At 41.9% G+C, this 16,292-nt stretch overlaps 1 protein-coding gene across 1 annotated transcript in view; it reads left to right on the forward strand.

Annotated features, from left to right (window-relative positions):
• The window catches only part of LOC137384655 (vacuolar protein sorting-associated protein 4B-like), a 45,474-nt gene that overhangs the window by 12,374 nt on the left and 16,808 nt on the right, over positions 1-16,292 (forward strand). Inside the window, exons 4-5 of the mRNA XM_068058869.1 lie at positions 11,328-11,389; positions 14,889-15,008. Coding sequence (XP_067914970.1) covers positions 11,328-11,389; positions 14,889-15,008 — 182 coding nt within the window. The remainder of the gene's footprint in view (positions 1-11,327; positions 11,390-14,888; positions 15,009-16,292) is intronic.

Raw genomic sequence — 16,292 nt, forward strand, 5'->3', positions numbered from 1 at the left:
TGAAGATGGTTGGGCCTAGGACACTACCCTGAGGAACTCCTGCAGTGATGTCCTGGAGCTCAGATGATTGACCTCCAACAACCACAACCATCTTCCTTTGCGCTAGGTATGACTCCAACCAGCGGAGGGTTTTTCCCCGATTCCCATTGTCTCCAGTTTTGCTAGGGTTCCTTGATGCCATACTCCGTCAAATGCTGCATTGATGTCGAGGGCAGTCACTCTCACCTCACCTCTTGAGTTTAGCTCTTTTGTCCATGTTTGAACTGAGGCTGTAATGAGGTCAGGAGATGAATGGCCTTGTCGGAACCCAAACTGAGCATCACTGAGCAGCTTATTGCTAAGCAAGTGCTGCTTGATGGCACTGTTGATGACACCTTCCATCACTTTACTGATGATTGAGAGTAGACTGATGGGGCGGTAATTGGCTGGGTTGGACTTGTCCTGCTTTTTCTGTACAGGACATACCTGGGCAACTTTCCACATTGCCAGGTAAATGCCAGTGTTGTAGCTGTATTGGAACAACTTAGCTAAGGGCGCGGCAAGTTCTGGAGCACAGGTCTTCTGTACTATTGCCGGAATATCGTCAGGACCCATAGCCTTTGCAGTATCCAGTGCCTTCAGTCGTTTTTTGATATCACGCAGAGTGAATCGAATTGGCTGAAGTCTGGCATCTGTAATGCTGGTGACTTCAGGAGGGGTCCGAGATGGATCATCAACTCGGCACTTCTGGCTGAAGATTATTGCAAATGCTTCAGCCTTATCTTTTGCACTGATGTGCTGGGCTCCCCCATCATTGAGGATGGGGATATTTGTGGAGCCGCTTCCTCCAGTTAGTTGTTTAATTGTCCACCACCATTCACGGCTGGATGTGGCAGGACTGCAGAGCTTAGATCTGATCCGTTGATTATGAGTTTGCTTAGCTCTGTCTATTGCATGCTGTTTATACAATTTGGCACGCAAGTAATCCTGGGTTGTAGCTTCACCAGGTTGACACCTCAATTTGAGGTATGCCTGGTGCTGCTCCTGGCATGCCCTCCTGCACTCTTTATTGTACCAGGGTTGGTCTCCTGGCTTGATGGTAATGGTAGAGTGGGGGATATGCCGGGCTTTGAGGTTACAGATTGTTGTTGAGTAGAATTCTGCTGCTGCTGATGACCCACAGCGCCTCATGGATGCCCAGTTTTGCATTGCTAGATCTGTTCGAAATCCATCCCATTTAGCACAGTGATAGTGCCACGCAACATGATGAATGGTATCCTCAATGTGAAGGCAGTACTTCGTCTCCACAAGGACTGTGTGGTGGTCACTCCTGCCCCAGTCATGGGCAGAAACATCTGCGGCAGGTAGATTGGTGAGGACAAGGTCGAGTATGTTTTTCCCTTGTGTTGGTTCCCTCACCACCTGCCGCAGACCCAGTCAAGCAGCTATGTCCTTTAGTACTTGGCCAGCTAGGTCAATAGTGGTGCTACCGAGCCACTCTTGGTGATGAACAATGAAGTCCCCCACCCAGAGTACATTTTGTGCCCTTGCCATCCTCAGTGCTTCCTCCAAGTGGTGTTCAACATGGAGGAGTACTGACTCATCAGCTGAGGGAGTGCAGTAGGTGGTAATCAGTAGGAGGTTACCTTGCCCATGTTTGACCTGATGCCATGAGACTTCATGGGGTCCAGAGTCGATGTTGAGGACTCCCGGACAACTCCCTCCCTACTGTAGACCACTGTCCTGCCACCACTGCTGGGTCTGTCCTGCCAGTGGGACAGGACATACCCAGGGTTAGTGATTGCAGTGTCTGGGGCATTGTCTGTAAGGTATGATTCCGTGAGTATGACTATGTCAGGCTGTTGCTTGACTAGTCTGTGGGACAGCTCTCCCAACTTTGGCACAAGCCCCCAGATGTTAGTAAGGAGTACTTTGCAGGGTCGACAGGGCTGGGTTTGCTGTTGTCGTTTCCGGTGCCTAGGTCGATGCCGGGTGGTCTGTCTGGTGTCATTTCTTTTTATTGACTTCGTAGCGGCTAGGTGCAACTGAGCGGCTTGCTAGGCCATTTCAGAGGGCATGTAAGAGTTAACCACATTGCTGTGGGTCTGGAGTCACATGTAGGCCAGACCAGGTAAGATTTCCTTACCCAAAAGGCATTCGTAAATGCGTACAAGATACTTTTCTATATCGGTATGCCAAGGAACCAGCTAAGGACTTACTGTTTTAAATCAAGTATTGCACAATGAGACAGGATTAATTAGTAACTTTGTAGTAAAGGAGCCCCGAGGGAAGAGTGATCACAAAATCATAGAATTTTATATTGAGTTTGAGATGATTTAATTAAGGTTGAAACTAGGGTCTTCAATCGAAGAAAGCAAATTACGTAGATATGAGGGGTGATTTGGCTAAGGTAGATTGGGAAACTAGATGAAAAGAGATGACAGTAGATAGGCAATGGCAAAAATTAAAGAATGAATTCACAATTTGCAATGATATGTTCCCTTAAGGAATAACAATCCTACTGGGAAAGTGGTCTGAACACAGCTGAGAGAAGTTAAAGGAAAAATTAGATTAAAAGAAGGGCATTATAATATTGCCAAAAAGAGTATGAAGTCTGAGGATTAGGAGGATTTTTAAATTCTGTGAAGAATGACCATAAATTGATAGAGCAAATAGGATGAGAGTAAACTAGCTGGAGACAAAAAAAAAGTTAGTAACGGCTCCTATAGGTATGTAAAAAGGAAGAGGTTAGTGAGCATACACATTGGTCCCTTAGAGGTAGAAACAGGAGAAATTATAATAGTGAATAAGGAAATGGCAGCAATATTAAACAAATACTTTGTACCTGTCTTAATAGTAGAAGACACAAAAAAAAGTCCAGAAGTGGTGGTGAACCAAGGGTGCTGGAGAAATTGAGACTAAACCAACATATCCCCTAGACCCAATGGCCTATTCCCTAAGGTTTCAAAAGAAATGGGTAGAGAAATAATAGGTGCATTGGTTTTGATCTTCCAGAATTCCCTGGATTCTAGAACGGTCCCTGTTGATTGGAAGGTAGAAAATGTATAATAGAAATATATAAAATGTCTGATATCACTCTTCCCCAGGGGCTCCTTTGCTAAAAGGTTATTAATTAACCCCACAATTCAAGAAAGGAGGGGGAAAGAAAAGAGGGAACTATAGACCAGTTAGCCTGATATCAGCAGTAGGGAAAATACTAAATCTATTAGGGATTTGATAAGGCATTTGGAAAATTATAATATGGTTGGGCTGAGTCAACACAGATTTAAGAAAGGGAAATCATGTTTGACAAAACTGTTCTTTTGAGATTGTAACTAGCAGGGTGGTTATGGGGAAATCAGTGGATGTAGTGTATTTGGATTTTCAAAAAGCATTCGATGAGGCGCGGCATAGAGGTTATTGCAAAAAATTAGAACTCATGGGATTGGGGTTAATATATTAGCATGGATTGAGGATTGGTTAACACAGAAAATAAAATAGGAATAAATGGATCAATTTTGGGATGCAGACTATAATTAGTGGGGTACTGCAAGGATTAGTGCTTGGGACTCGGCCATTTATGATCTGTGGATGGTGATACAAAGCTAGTTGGAAAAGGAGGACACAGTGCAAAAGGATTTAGACAGATTGAGTTGGCAAGAATGTGGCAGGTGGAATATAATGTGGAGAATTATGAAGTTATCCGTTTTGGTAGGAAAAATAGTAAGACAAAATATTTTTTAATGGCGAGACTGGGAAATGTTGGTATTCAGGGGGATTTGGTGGAAGGTTATCATGCAGGTTTAGCAAGCAATTCGGAAAGCAAATGCTATGTTAGTCTTTATTACCAAGCGATTGGAGCATAAAAGCAAAGAAGTCTTACTGCAATTGTATAGGGGCTTGGTGAAACCACACATGGAATACTGTGTGCAGTTTTGATCTCCAGACTGGGGGTGGGGGGTGAGATCTCCGTTCTATGATGAGCGATTGAGTAGGCTAAGCCTATAATCCCTAGAGTTTAGAAGAGCGGAAAGTGATCTCGTTGAGACATATAAAATTATTAAGGGACTTGACATGCTGGGAGGATGCTTCTTTGTTCAAAGTGTTGTGAATCTTTGGAATTTTCTACACCAGAGAGCTGTGGATGCTCAGTCATTGACTATACAAGTCAGAGATTGATAAATTTTTTGGGCTACTCAAGGAATCTAGGGATACCGGGATAGTACGGGAAGGTGCAGCTGAGGTTTAAGATCTGCCACCATCTTAGTGAGGGTTGAAGGGCCAAACGGCCTGCTTTTGTTCCTATTTATGTTAAGATGCAGTGCATTTTTTTGCAACTATCGTTCAAAGGATAATGGATGAGGAAGGCCATTCAATCTATCTTAATTCATCCTTCCAGAGAAATATTAAAGTTCCTTTCCCCCACTCCCGCCTCCCACCACCCACCCCCACTCCCCACTCCCCAAACGTTTCTTAAAAGTTTCCAGGGTTTCATCTGCATTAACCTTCCTCGAAATCTGAATTGATCGGCTTTGTATAGGGCAATTTCCTGGCTGTTGCAAGTTGACCTTTTACTGGCTTGAACCTTTCCCGTGTCCTACTTCGGCAAGTTAATTTAAAATATTCTAAATTTATCTTTTTAATTCCCTAAATCACCCTGTATACCTCTATAAAATTGACATAGAAAAGCCTCTGTTGTGGCTGAAAAGTCAGTGTCTCCAGCCTTTCCTTCTAGTTCATTTGTCATTTAGGAACCTTCCTCATGACTCTTTGTTGCACTGGAATGCTTGAGTGCAATCCTCATGTCATGCAAAATAACGGTCTGACCAGGGAACTATACAATTTGGTTATGACTTCCTCTGACTTGTATTCTACCGCTTTCTGTGTGTAGTTTAACACTCTTGACTTTACTGATTCCTGTTCTGCATTGGTTGCAAATTTTGCTAAAACTGCTGGATCTCTGACGACTTTGACTGTTGCAATGCCATTCATGAAGGTTGAATGACACTTCACAACACCCATCCCCATCCCTACATGTGCAGCTCTTTACATTTGTCTGAATTAAATTTCATCTGTTATTCTACCTATCTCATTCTAATTTGAGCTGATGTTGAGGGCAGTTTTTCCACCTTTTCTATGTCACTTCTATGTCTCAGTCAAGGCTGTGATAAGGTCTGGACCCAAGTGGTTCTGGAAGAACCCAAACTGAGCATTAGTAAACAGGTGCTGCTTGATAGCATTTTTGATGATTCCTCATCACTTTGGTAGTTGGGACAGATGAGATGTAATTGGTTGGGTTAGACTTTTCCTGTTTTTCGCAAATGGGGTGTACCCGGGCAATTATCCACATTGCCTGGTAAATGTCTGTCTCTGGCTGCACTGGACCAGGTTGGCTCGGAATGTTTATAGCAATGAGTCTACACTGACAGAAACTGGTGGTGTAAAATTTCTTGGTATTAGTCTAAATGGTATACACAGTGTTACGATCAGGTGAGGAGGGGTCACAAGGCTCTCCTCTTGTCCTCCTCCTGGTTTGACCACAACAGTGGTTGTGTTTACCACTTCGGTGAGTGTGTTACCTTTTACCTTTGTTGTGATCGTAAAGAACCAGGTTTTCTTGATTTTAAACAAGAAAGAGTTGAGTTTATTGTACTTAAAAAAAAAAACTAAACCTGATGTAGATAAAATAAAATTACACTATACTTTCACTCACACATGCACACAAGAATCATACACACAAATAGAGTACAGTGTGATAAGAAATAGTTTAGTTTGGATTAGAGTCCAGAACAAGTAAAATTAATACACAGTCTGTGGGGTTGGGTAATTCTGTTGTCTTCCAGCTGAAGTTGTGATCCTGAAGTTCTGGATTGATAGTTGCTCTTGGAGACAGTTGAGCAGAGGGTGTCCTTCCCGGGGTCTTTGTCTTGGATCTAGCAGCCAGCAGCTAGGTCTCGCACGCCCCACATGAGGTCTTCTGGCTTCTGCACAGATTGACTCTGTGACTTGTCTGAAGTGTGTAATAAAACTCCCAGTTTTACACAGCCTGCAGAGACAGTCACTATAGTTCTGTCAATCCTCTTTGTTTTTAATGAGGTCTAAAGCCCAAAACCCTTCTCGGGTGGTATTCTCACTGTTTACCCTGTGGAGGGACATCTCCACTCTTGAATGCCTCAAGATGGCTTTGAAAGTCTTGCTAATGAAAGCAATCTCAGGTAGTTCGATCAATAGGGCAAGCCATTGTGTTGGGTAGAGGCTAATCAGACATATGTCTCCACTTTGATGCCTTGGAATGTGAAAGGTGTTCAAATACAAATGGTGGCAGCCATTTTTAGCTGTGGCAAAGACTTTGTAAAAGTTGAAAGTAACATTCCAGCTTTCCTTTTTTTAAGTTTAATGCAGGTTTCCAATCGAATCAAAAAATCCTCATTTGGCATAGCAGGTTTTCTTGACAACAGAACCACCACCAGTACACCGACTACAATATGTACAGAATGCATTGCAGCAACTTACAAACTTGCTTCAACAGCATTTCCCAGTCCCATGACCTCTGCCACAGAGGACAAGAGCAGCAACATCATGGGAACACCATTGCCTCCAAGTTCCCCTTAAAGTTACTCATCATCCTGACATGCATAGATAGTTCCATTCCTTCATTGTCAAAGGGTGAAAACCCTGGAACTCCTTCCCTTTGAGGGAGCACCATCAACACAAGCACTATCGCAGTTCAAGAAGGCAACTACTGCCATCATAGAGTCAGAGTCATAGAGAGATACAGCACTGAAACAGGCCCTTCGGCCCACCGAGTCTGTGCCGACCAACAACCACCCATTTATACTAATCCTACATTAATCCCATATTCCCTACCACATCCCCACCATTCTCCTACCACCTACCTACAGCAGGGGCAATTTACAATGGCCAATTTACCTTTCAACCTGCAAGTCTTTGGCTGTGGGAGGAAACCGGAGCACTCGGCAGAAACCCACGAAGTCACAGGGAGAACTTGCAAACTCCGCACAGGCAGTACCCAGAACCGAACCCGGGTCGCTGGAGTAAGCGATGGGCGATAAATGCAGCAATGTCAGGGTCATCTACGTCCAGGGAACAAGTAAAAGAGAAAAAGTTAGAATGTGGGCTTTGGAGAAAAAAAACAAAAAGCAATGTTTATCTTTAGTGCTATAGTTTTACAGTTCAGATTACAAACCATACTGAAAAAAGCATGCTACAATCGAGACTGACAATTTATGCAGCAGTGAGCAAGTGCTGCATTATTGAAGATGCTGTCTTTTGTAATGAGACATCAAACCCCATCTGCCTGCTCAAAGTAGCTGTGCATGTTGATAAAGCTATTAAGAGTGGAAATAAAGTACTGGAGTTCATTTTTAGTACTGGAGAGAAAGTGCAGAAAAGATTTATAAAGATGTTACCAGAATTGAGAGAATGCTATCAACAAATTGCAGGCTGAAGCTCTTTTCTCTGGAAAAAAGATTGAGAGACCTAATAAAGGTTTTGAAAATTATGAAGGATTCAGCAGGCTGTACGTGGTAAAACAGTTTCCATTTGTGGGTGAATCCAGAACTAGGAGGTATATATATGAGATAGCCGATCAAATGAAGAATGTAGGAGGAATTTCTTTACACAGTGGTGAGAATGTGGCACACACTGCCACATTGAGTGGTTTGAGCAGATAGCATTGACATTTAGGGGAAGGAGTGATGTATAATTGAGGAAGAAGAGAATAGAGGGATATGGGAGCAAGGTGGAAAGAGATAATTAAATAGAAGGAGGCTTTTGTGGCATATAAAAACCATTTTCCAGTTGGGCCAGATAGCCTGTCTCTGTGCTGCAGATTTTATATGTATTTCTGTGACCTGTATAGAAAGGAAGGCTATGACTGCTGAAGCATGGGACTTTCAACACGAGGGATTTACTGAAGACTGGAGTATACTTTCAGTCATGGAAGTACAGAAGTAGATTTAACAGTCTGAAAACACTTGGAGCCAGTTCCTAGATTCAGGGCAATTGACTACCCCTCGGTTCTTCTTTTTCTATGCTCTCAACATTGCTGCCCAAATCAAGGGTAATGAGAACCAAGTGGTCGATGTTCATACAGTAACAGTCAACTGCTTAACTCCAGATTTTGTAACTTTTTTCTTTCTACAATACAAATCTAAGCATTTACATTGGACTGCATAAGAGTAAAGGTAAAATGGACTCAAATTCCAGAAGTTTCCAGTAAGGATTCAGCTATGAAAACCTGGCAAGTGAAATTATCATTCACATTATGCAGCGAAATAGGAGGCAGGCACTTCGTGTTCAACAAAAACAAAAAGTGCTGGAAAAACTCAGTAGGTCTAGCAGCATCTGTGGAAAGAGCAGGGAACAGTGTGCTTTCCAAAGATGCTTCAGCTATACAGGGCATTGGTGAGACCACATCTCGAGTACTGTGTACAGTATTGGTCTCCTTATTTAAGGAAGGACATAAATGCGTTGGAAGCAGTTTCAGAGAAGGTTTACTAGACTAATACCTGGAATTGGCGGGTTGTCTTCTGAGGAAAATTTGGATGGGCTAGGCTTGTATCGCTAGAGTTTAGAAGGCAACTTGATTGAAACATATAAGATTCTGAGGGGTCTTGACAGGATGGATGTGGAAAGGATGTTTCCTCTTGTGGGAAAATCTAGAACTAGCGGTCACTGTTTAAAAATAAGGGGTCACCTATTTAAGACAGATGAGAATTTTTTTCTCTCTGAGGGTCGTGAGTCTTTGGAACACTCTTCCTCAAAAGGCGGTGGAAGCAGAATCTTTGAATTTTTTTAAGGCAGAGGCAGATAGATTCTTGATAAGCAAGGGGGTAAAAGATTATTGGAGGTAGGCAGGAATGTGGAGTTAAGGTTACTATCAGATCTGCCTATTCCTGCTCCTAATTCGTATGTTCATATGTGGCTTGATCTTTTAAGTGTTTCCAGGATCATCTGTTTTGGTTTCAGATCTGCAGTTTTTTCATTTATTTACTTCATGCATTGTTCAATACAAGAGGTCACTAAGGCCAGCAGCCAGGAAGACTAGCTGAAGTAGTTCTAGAAATGCTCGGGGAAGAATTTCCTTGTGAGGGTATAGGAGCAGGATGGCTGAAGCATCTGACACTGAGCAGAGGAAAGGAAGAATCCATAAGTGGAAGAGAGTAAGAGGTGAATCAAGCAAGGGCATAGGCCTGGAAAAAATCAGATGTAGGATGGAGGTAAGCCATGAAAATGAGGCTGAGGATTTTGGAACCAATGTACTGATGACAGAACCAATGGAGATTGGCATGCATGGGTGATAGGTGGGCAGGATAGGGTGCAAAACAGAAATATAGATGAGTTGCAGTATATGCAGATGACTTTGGAAATGTCATCTGGATGTGATAAAGGCATGAATGAGGATTTCAGCCTTAGTGGGCTGAGGAAGGATGAAGATGAGGGCTATTTTGGACCTGGAATTAAGTATTTTGGTGATGGAGTGGAGCTATGTTCAGGGTCAAAATTGCACATATTGCACTGGCCACAGAGTTTGAACTCAAAGATTGTTTGCTCCTGGACTGAGACGATCTCTACTGTCTGCTCCCATCTCTTTCTCACAAGCTTCTGAATTCACTGAAGACACATGAACCCCAAGAGAGAAAAGTCTCCTACAGCGAACAAGGTTTAAGAAGAATACTGGGCCCCAACGAAAAGCAAGATCTACCTACAATCAAGGACTCTACAGTGAGCTCGAAGAACCATAACACAAGCTCTTCGGATATTGCCTCAAACTTTTCCACTTTATTTTTCTTCTCTTTTCTGTCTCTATTTGCATGTGTATCGTGTATGCATGCTAGCATGGGTGTGCCGTGTATCCATAGGGGTCAACCGAATTAGAATTTAAGTTCAAGTTTAATAAATTTCAACTTCTGTAAACCTAAGAAAACCTGTTTGTGCTGGTTTCTTTGCCTTATAATTGGAAAGCGGTGAACAAGGATTCACCAAGGGGGAGCTAAAAACATGGTGTGTTTAAAATTAAATCCTATTATGGAAAGACCGGATGAAGGCTGAGAGGGACCCCCTAGACACCTTTCTCGCTGGGCCGTAACAGTGGCACAGATGATTGCCATATAATTAAGATGTTGTGAGAACTCCAAGGGAAGCTGAGATTCAGCTGCATGATCCTGTGTTGCTGATTAGGTATCAACTGGACACAGAGAAGATAGAACCAAAACAAGAAATGCTGGATTCACTCAGCAGGTCTGGCAGCATCTGTGGAAAGAGAAGCAGAGTTAACGTTTCGGGTCAGTGACCCTTCTTCGGAACTGACAAATATTAGAAAAGTCACAGATTATAAACAAGTGAGGTGGGGGTTGGGCAAGAGATAACAAAGGAGAAGGTGCAGATTGGACCAGGCCACATAGCTGACCAAAAGGTCACGGAGCAAAGGCAAACAATATGTTAACGGTGTGTTGAAAGACAAAGCATCAGTACAGATTAGGTGTGAATATACTGAATATTGAACATCAGCAAGTGCAAACCTGAAGAAAAACAACCTGAAAAAAACAGTGGGTAAGCAAACTGAACAAACTAAGATGAAATGAAATAAATGCAAAAAAAGATTGTAAAAAATGTAAAAAGGAATGCAAAAATAAGGAAGAAAAAATAACTAAAAATGAAAGTAAAGTGGGGGGCTGTCATGCTCTGAAATTATTGAACTCAATGTTCAGTCCGGCAGGCTGTAGTGTGCCTAATCGGTAGATGATATGCTGTTCCTCGAGCTTGTGTTGATGTTCACTGGAACACTGCAGCAATCCCAGGACAGAGATGTGAGCATGAGAGCAGGGGGGAGTGTTGAAATGGCAAGAGAAGATAGAGTTGCTTTTGGTTCATTTGGGCACAGGATTGTACACTAGGTCCAAAAATGACAACAGTACATTTAGTTTTTTTTCCTTTTTAGAGTATTTACTGACTTTCTAGCCTTCATAGGCAAATCATAACCAGTGGCTAAGGGACATGCCATTTGTTGCTGTAAATTAGCATTCCGAAGTATATGGATTAGGTGTTGCCATGGCACTTCTTGCTTTCTCCCTCATGGAAGGAAGGTTCTTGCCCACTGCGTGGTGCTTCCCCGATGCATACATTAATATTTGGGACTCAACAAAGTGGGAAATTGAGCCTGCATCCCATCACTACTGTGGTACAGTTACTTCTGGGATATTTTATATAAACGTTCTTTTTATTTGATATGTCGCTCATTTTAAAATATATTGCTTATTGCATAGTATAAAATAAGTTATTGTTTTTTTTCCTTTCAATGGGCTGTATTTGGACTTTTATTGCAGGAATGAGAGTGATGGAGAGGCTGACAATTCAGAAAAGAAGAAATTACAGAGTCAGCTACAAGGTAACTTGTGAAGTGATTGCTACATTTAATACCCATTCAGTTGCTGTTCTCAGCATGAAATTATCAGGTATAACAGACATATTTTATTGGTAGAACCTCTGGATAATATCACTGGACTAATAATCCAGGTTAATGCCCTGGGGACACTGGTTCAAATTCCACCACGTCAGCTTCCATCATGTTCATTAATGTACTTTAGGGAAGGAAATCTGCCATCCTTACCTGGTCTAGTCTACGTGTGACTCCAGATCTACAGCAGTATGGTTGACTCCTAACTGTCCTCTGAAATGGCCTAGCAAACCACTTAGTTCAAGGGCAATTAGGGATGTGGAACAAATGCTGGACTTGCCAGCGACATCTACATCCCACGAAAGAATTAAAAAAATCTCCTGTGGCACTGCTGTTTAAGTTGCGGTTTATAAGGACAGGAATATTTACAATGTAAAACACTTATTCTGCTGAAGTACCTTTTTAAGGCTACATTTTATTTTTTTTAAATTTTATTTATTTAGAGATACAGCACTGAAACAGGCCCTTCGGCCCACCGAGTCTGTGCCACCCAAGAACCACCCATTTATACTAACCCTGCAGTAATCCCATATTCCCTACCTACAGTAGGGGCAATTTACAATGGCCAATTTACCTATCACCTGCAAGTCTTTGGCGGTGGGAGGAAACCGGAGGACCCAGCGAAAACCCACGCGGTCACAGGGAGAACTTGCAAACTCCGCACAGGCAGTACCCAGAATTGAACCCGGGTCCCTGGAGCTGTGAGGCTGCGGTGCTAACCACTGCGCCGCCCGTGTCTAATAAGTACACATTATGTAAATTAATTTAATGGTTAATTGTTCAAACTAGTGATTAGAATCCAATGAGGTGGTTAGTTACAAGTGTGCTAATGTTGGATGTCTGTTTTCCTTGTCCTGGAGATTTTTGTTCTATATATTGTAAACGATTTATTTTGTTCTTTTATACTTTTGATATTCCTATCTGTTGGCAGTTCTTACATGACCTTGACAATGAGTTAGGGATTATGTAGATTGGTTCAAATTTCTGAGGAACTATTTTTTAAAAAATCATCAGCTCTCTAACATCTTTCCAAATCTTTTCAGTGACCATATGCACTCTGTTGCCACACAGCACCTAATGACACCATAACCTTTGACTTGCTGAACAATTTCATAGAAGGTCTGCTAGTAAAATGTTTTCCCCTTATATTCTACATTATAGAAATGCAAGGGCAGCTCAGGGATGGGGAAAAGGCTGGCTCAGAATCATATAGCTACATAATTCTTTTATCCAATAGAGTGGTGTTGGGAATGGAGTGGAAACTACAATTTGTTCAGTTTTCTATCAGGTTTAGAGAATGCAGAAAGACCCATAGGCCTTGCACCTAAATCTGAACCTGCGCTTTGAGGGTATTCCTCTTAGGGCATGACTGTACATGGTGAAACTCCTATGTGCAGTTCACCTGATTTCCACACAGGTTTTCTTGGATACTAATCAAGGATGGGAACAACAGTTGCTTTTATTTCAATACCTTTATTGCCCTTCCCACTATCTCAAGTCCAGTCTCACTCAGGGCACTTGAACTGCCCGGCTTGGGTAAGAGCAGCTAACTCAGCACAGACCAGGGATAAAACCTGCAGGCTTCCTGGTTTTGGGCTGAGTCATATGGGTAGGGCCAACTGAACTTTCATTGTAGGGCTTATCATGTGCCTGAAGGTTTGTGCACACACAGACTTCAGGCATACGACATGTGCTCAGCCTGCACAATCCAAGTTCAGGTTACAGAATTGGACAAAAATATCAAATCCATTTTGGAGAATCTGAGATCTTTAATGAAGAAAATCTTTAAAGGAAGCATTTAAAAACACACGGAAAATGTTCTAGTTAAATTTCATCACATTGTTAAATCCATAATTCGTGTTGCGTTGAAACACTTATTTTTGACAGTAATTTCAATTATTGTGGAAAAAATGGGCAGGTGAGAATTTTGAGAAAGCGTTTTGAGTGATTTGTGTGAACCCATTGCTAAGTTGTGCAACCAAAGGTGACATACACTTACTATAAAAAAAGCAACCACAGGGTGACGTATACTTACCATAAAAGAGCAACTATTGTGCATCACACAGGATAACACCTTTTAAATTTGAAATGTCCTCTCACGGGTGTAACAGATACTGCAGTAACAATGAGCTATCAATGAAATATGTGCCCCAATGTTAGTAGATATTTAGAATTTAGACAGCTCCTAGGATGTTGGATGATAATTCAAAACTTAAGTAAAGGAGCAGATCACAGTTCATTTGGTTCTTTGCCTTTATTAAAACTTCATTTTAGCTGCTGTGCACATTTATAAACCTAATGAACGCTATAGACATAAACAGGAATTTTTCTCATCGCACAAACTACTTGCAGGTCTTGTTTTGATTCTTTTTATTTTTAAAGTGCTGTAAATTAAAAGAAAAATTAACTTTTGCTTGTCAGGTATTTTGGCTTTAGCAATTCTTTATCCATTAATGACTGGTTGTATCATTTTATATTGCAGCATCCTGCAGGTTTATGACTAAGCTCCTTGTGAGAGGAGCTTCACATAAGGGTCCTTTTTACAAAAGTTAACCAACTGATGGAAAAAGTCTGGATCAGTTTTAGCTTGTTGCTTTTCAGCCATTGAAATCTTTAACTGTGCCTTAGTCACTTGCAATCTCTCTTACTCTACTGCTCTCCTAGATGATCTCCAGCATCCACTCTCCCTAACTCCACCTTGTTCAAAACTCTGCTCCTTGTCCCCATCCTTCACAAAGTCCCACTCTCCCATCAGCCCCATCCTCGTCAACTTAAATTGGTGTTCAGAACTGCAAAGCTTCATTTGAATTTTATGTCCCTGTCTTTAAATCCCTCCATGCTTCATACTTCCCTATTTCTGTAACTTCCTGTAGCTTTATACATTTCTTTGCCACCTGCCACTCGCCATTCCTTTCACACTAGCTTCTTGTGAGCCCCTCCATCCTTCGCTGCACCTGTGGCAGCCAGATAACCAGCCATGTAAATTTCACTGTTAAATTCTTTCTTAACCCTCTCTGCCTCTCCTCTTTTGATACTTCCCTTAAAACTCAACTCTTTAGCCAAGCTTTTCTTTCACTCCTGATTTCTCTTCCTTTGGATTATTCATTTTCTTTTGTGGAGCATATTGAGACACTTTACTACATTAAAGGCACTATATAAGTGCAAGTCTTTTTGTTTCTGTTACTCTGTTTGATTTAACTCATTAAATGTGCAGAACTAATTCCATATCGGCTTCCTTCGTGTGTAAGTCATAAATTCTGAAAATCCAGAGTTGCTGATAGCACTGAAGCTCTGTTTGTTTAAATGTGAATATCCAAAGTAAAATAGATGAAGATTTTTTGAACTTTTTTTTTTAAAGAGGGTGATCCATAATGTAACTCTGTTGAACTTGTGTTTCTTGTATCTTTGTAAATTCCTTTTTACTGTGTAGGTGCCATCGTTATGGAGAAGCCAGATGTGGGTTGGAGTGACATTGCAGGTCTAGAAGGTGCCAAAGAAGCTCTTAAAGAGGCTGTGATTTTGCCCATAAAGTTTCCTCATCTCTTTACAGGTTGGTAACATTTCACAGGGATGACTATCTCTTTATAAAATCTCATTAAAAATCTTGCATTGGGCATGCACCCCATTCAAATGTGCTATATAAACATTTCTAATGGCGGTTCCATTGTTTTCAGTCCCTGCTACAAACACTGTCCCTCTCCTTGGCAACGGTATGAGGCTGAACCAGACTGTTAGCAACTTGGTGTCATATTTGACCCTGAGATGAGGTTCCCACCACAAATCCGTGCCACCACTAAGACGGGCTCCTTTCACCTCCATAACATCGCCAGATTCTGCTCCTGCCTCAACTCATTTGCTAAAGCCCTCATCCATGCCTTTGTTACCTCTGGATTTGACTATTCCAATGCACTCCTGGCTGTCCTCTCACATTTTACCTTCTGTAAACTTGAGGTCAGCCAAGACTCTGCCCATGTCCTAACTTGCACCAAGTTCCATTCACCCATCACCTCTGTGCTCGCTCACATTCATTGGCTCCCGATTGAGAAATACCTCCATTTCAAAATTCTCATCCTAGTTTTCAAATCCCTCCACAGCTTTGCCCCTCCTACACTTCTGTAATCTCCTCCAGTTGCACAACCCTCCGAGATACCTGCGCTCTAATTCTGGTCTCTTGAGCATCCCTGATTTTAATCGCTCCACGATTGGTGGCTGTGCCTTCAGCTGCTGAAGCCCTAAGCTATGGAATTCACTCCCTAAACCTCACCAACACTCTCACTCTGCTTCCTCCTTTAAGACGCACCTTAAAATTCACCTCTTTGACCAAGCTTTTGGTCATCTGTCCTAATAGGTCCTTACGTGAATCAGTGTCAAATTTTGCATCATAATGCTCCTGTGAGGTGCCTTGGAACATTTTATTACATTAAAGGCACTGCAAGTTATTAAAATATTAACTCTAGCCCGTTGCACTTATCTGTAACTATTACTGTGCCAGAGGAACACTTTAATGGGAGTATTGGTGTTAAGCCGCATCACTAACCTATCACTATAGCCTGTCATATCACTAGATGGTCCTGTATTTCTCTATAAATCACCTTTTCCTAGAAAAAAGGATTTGTGTTTATGTAGCAGCTTTCATGACCTCAGGACGTCCCAAAGCACTTTAGTCATTAAGTACTTTCTGAAGTGCAGTCACTGTTATGCAAAAAATGCAGCAGCCGATTTGTGCATAGCAAGCTCCCACAAACAGCAAGGTGATTATGACCAGATAATCTGTTTTTGTGATGTTGATTGAGGAATAAATATTGACCAGGACACCGATGACTATTCCCCTGCT

The sequence above is a fragment of the Heterodontus francisci genome, chromosome 2, assembly GCF_036365525.1.
Source record: "Heterodontus francisci isolate sHetFra1 chromosome 2, sHetFra1.hap1, whole genome shotgun sequence".
Lineage (NCBI taxonomy): Eukaryota > Metazoa > Chordata > Chondrichthyes > Heterodontiformes > Heterodontidae > Heterodontus > Heterodontus francisci.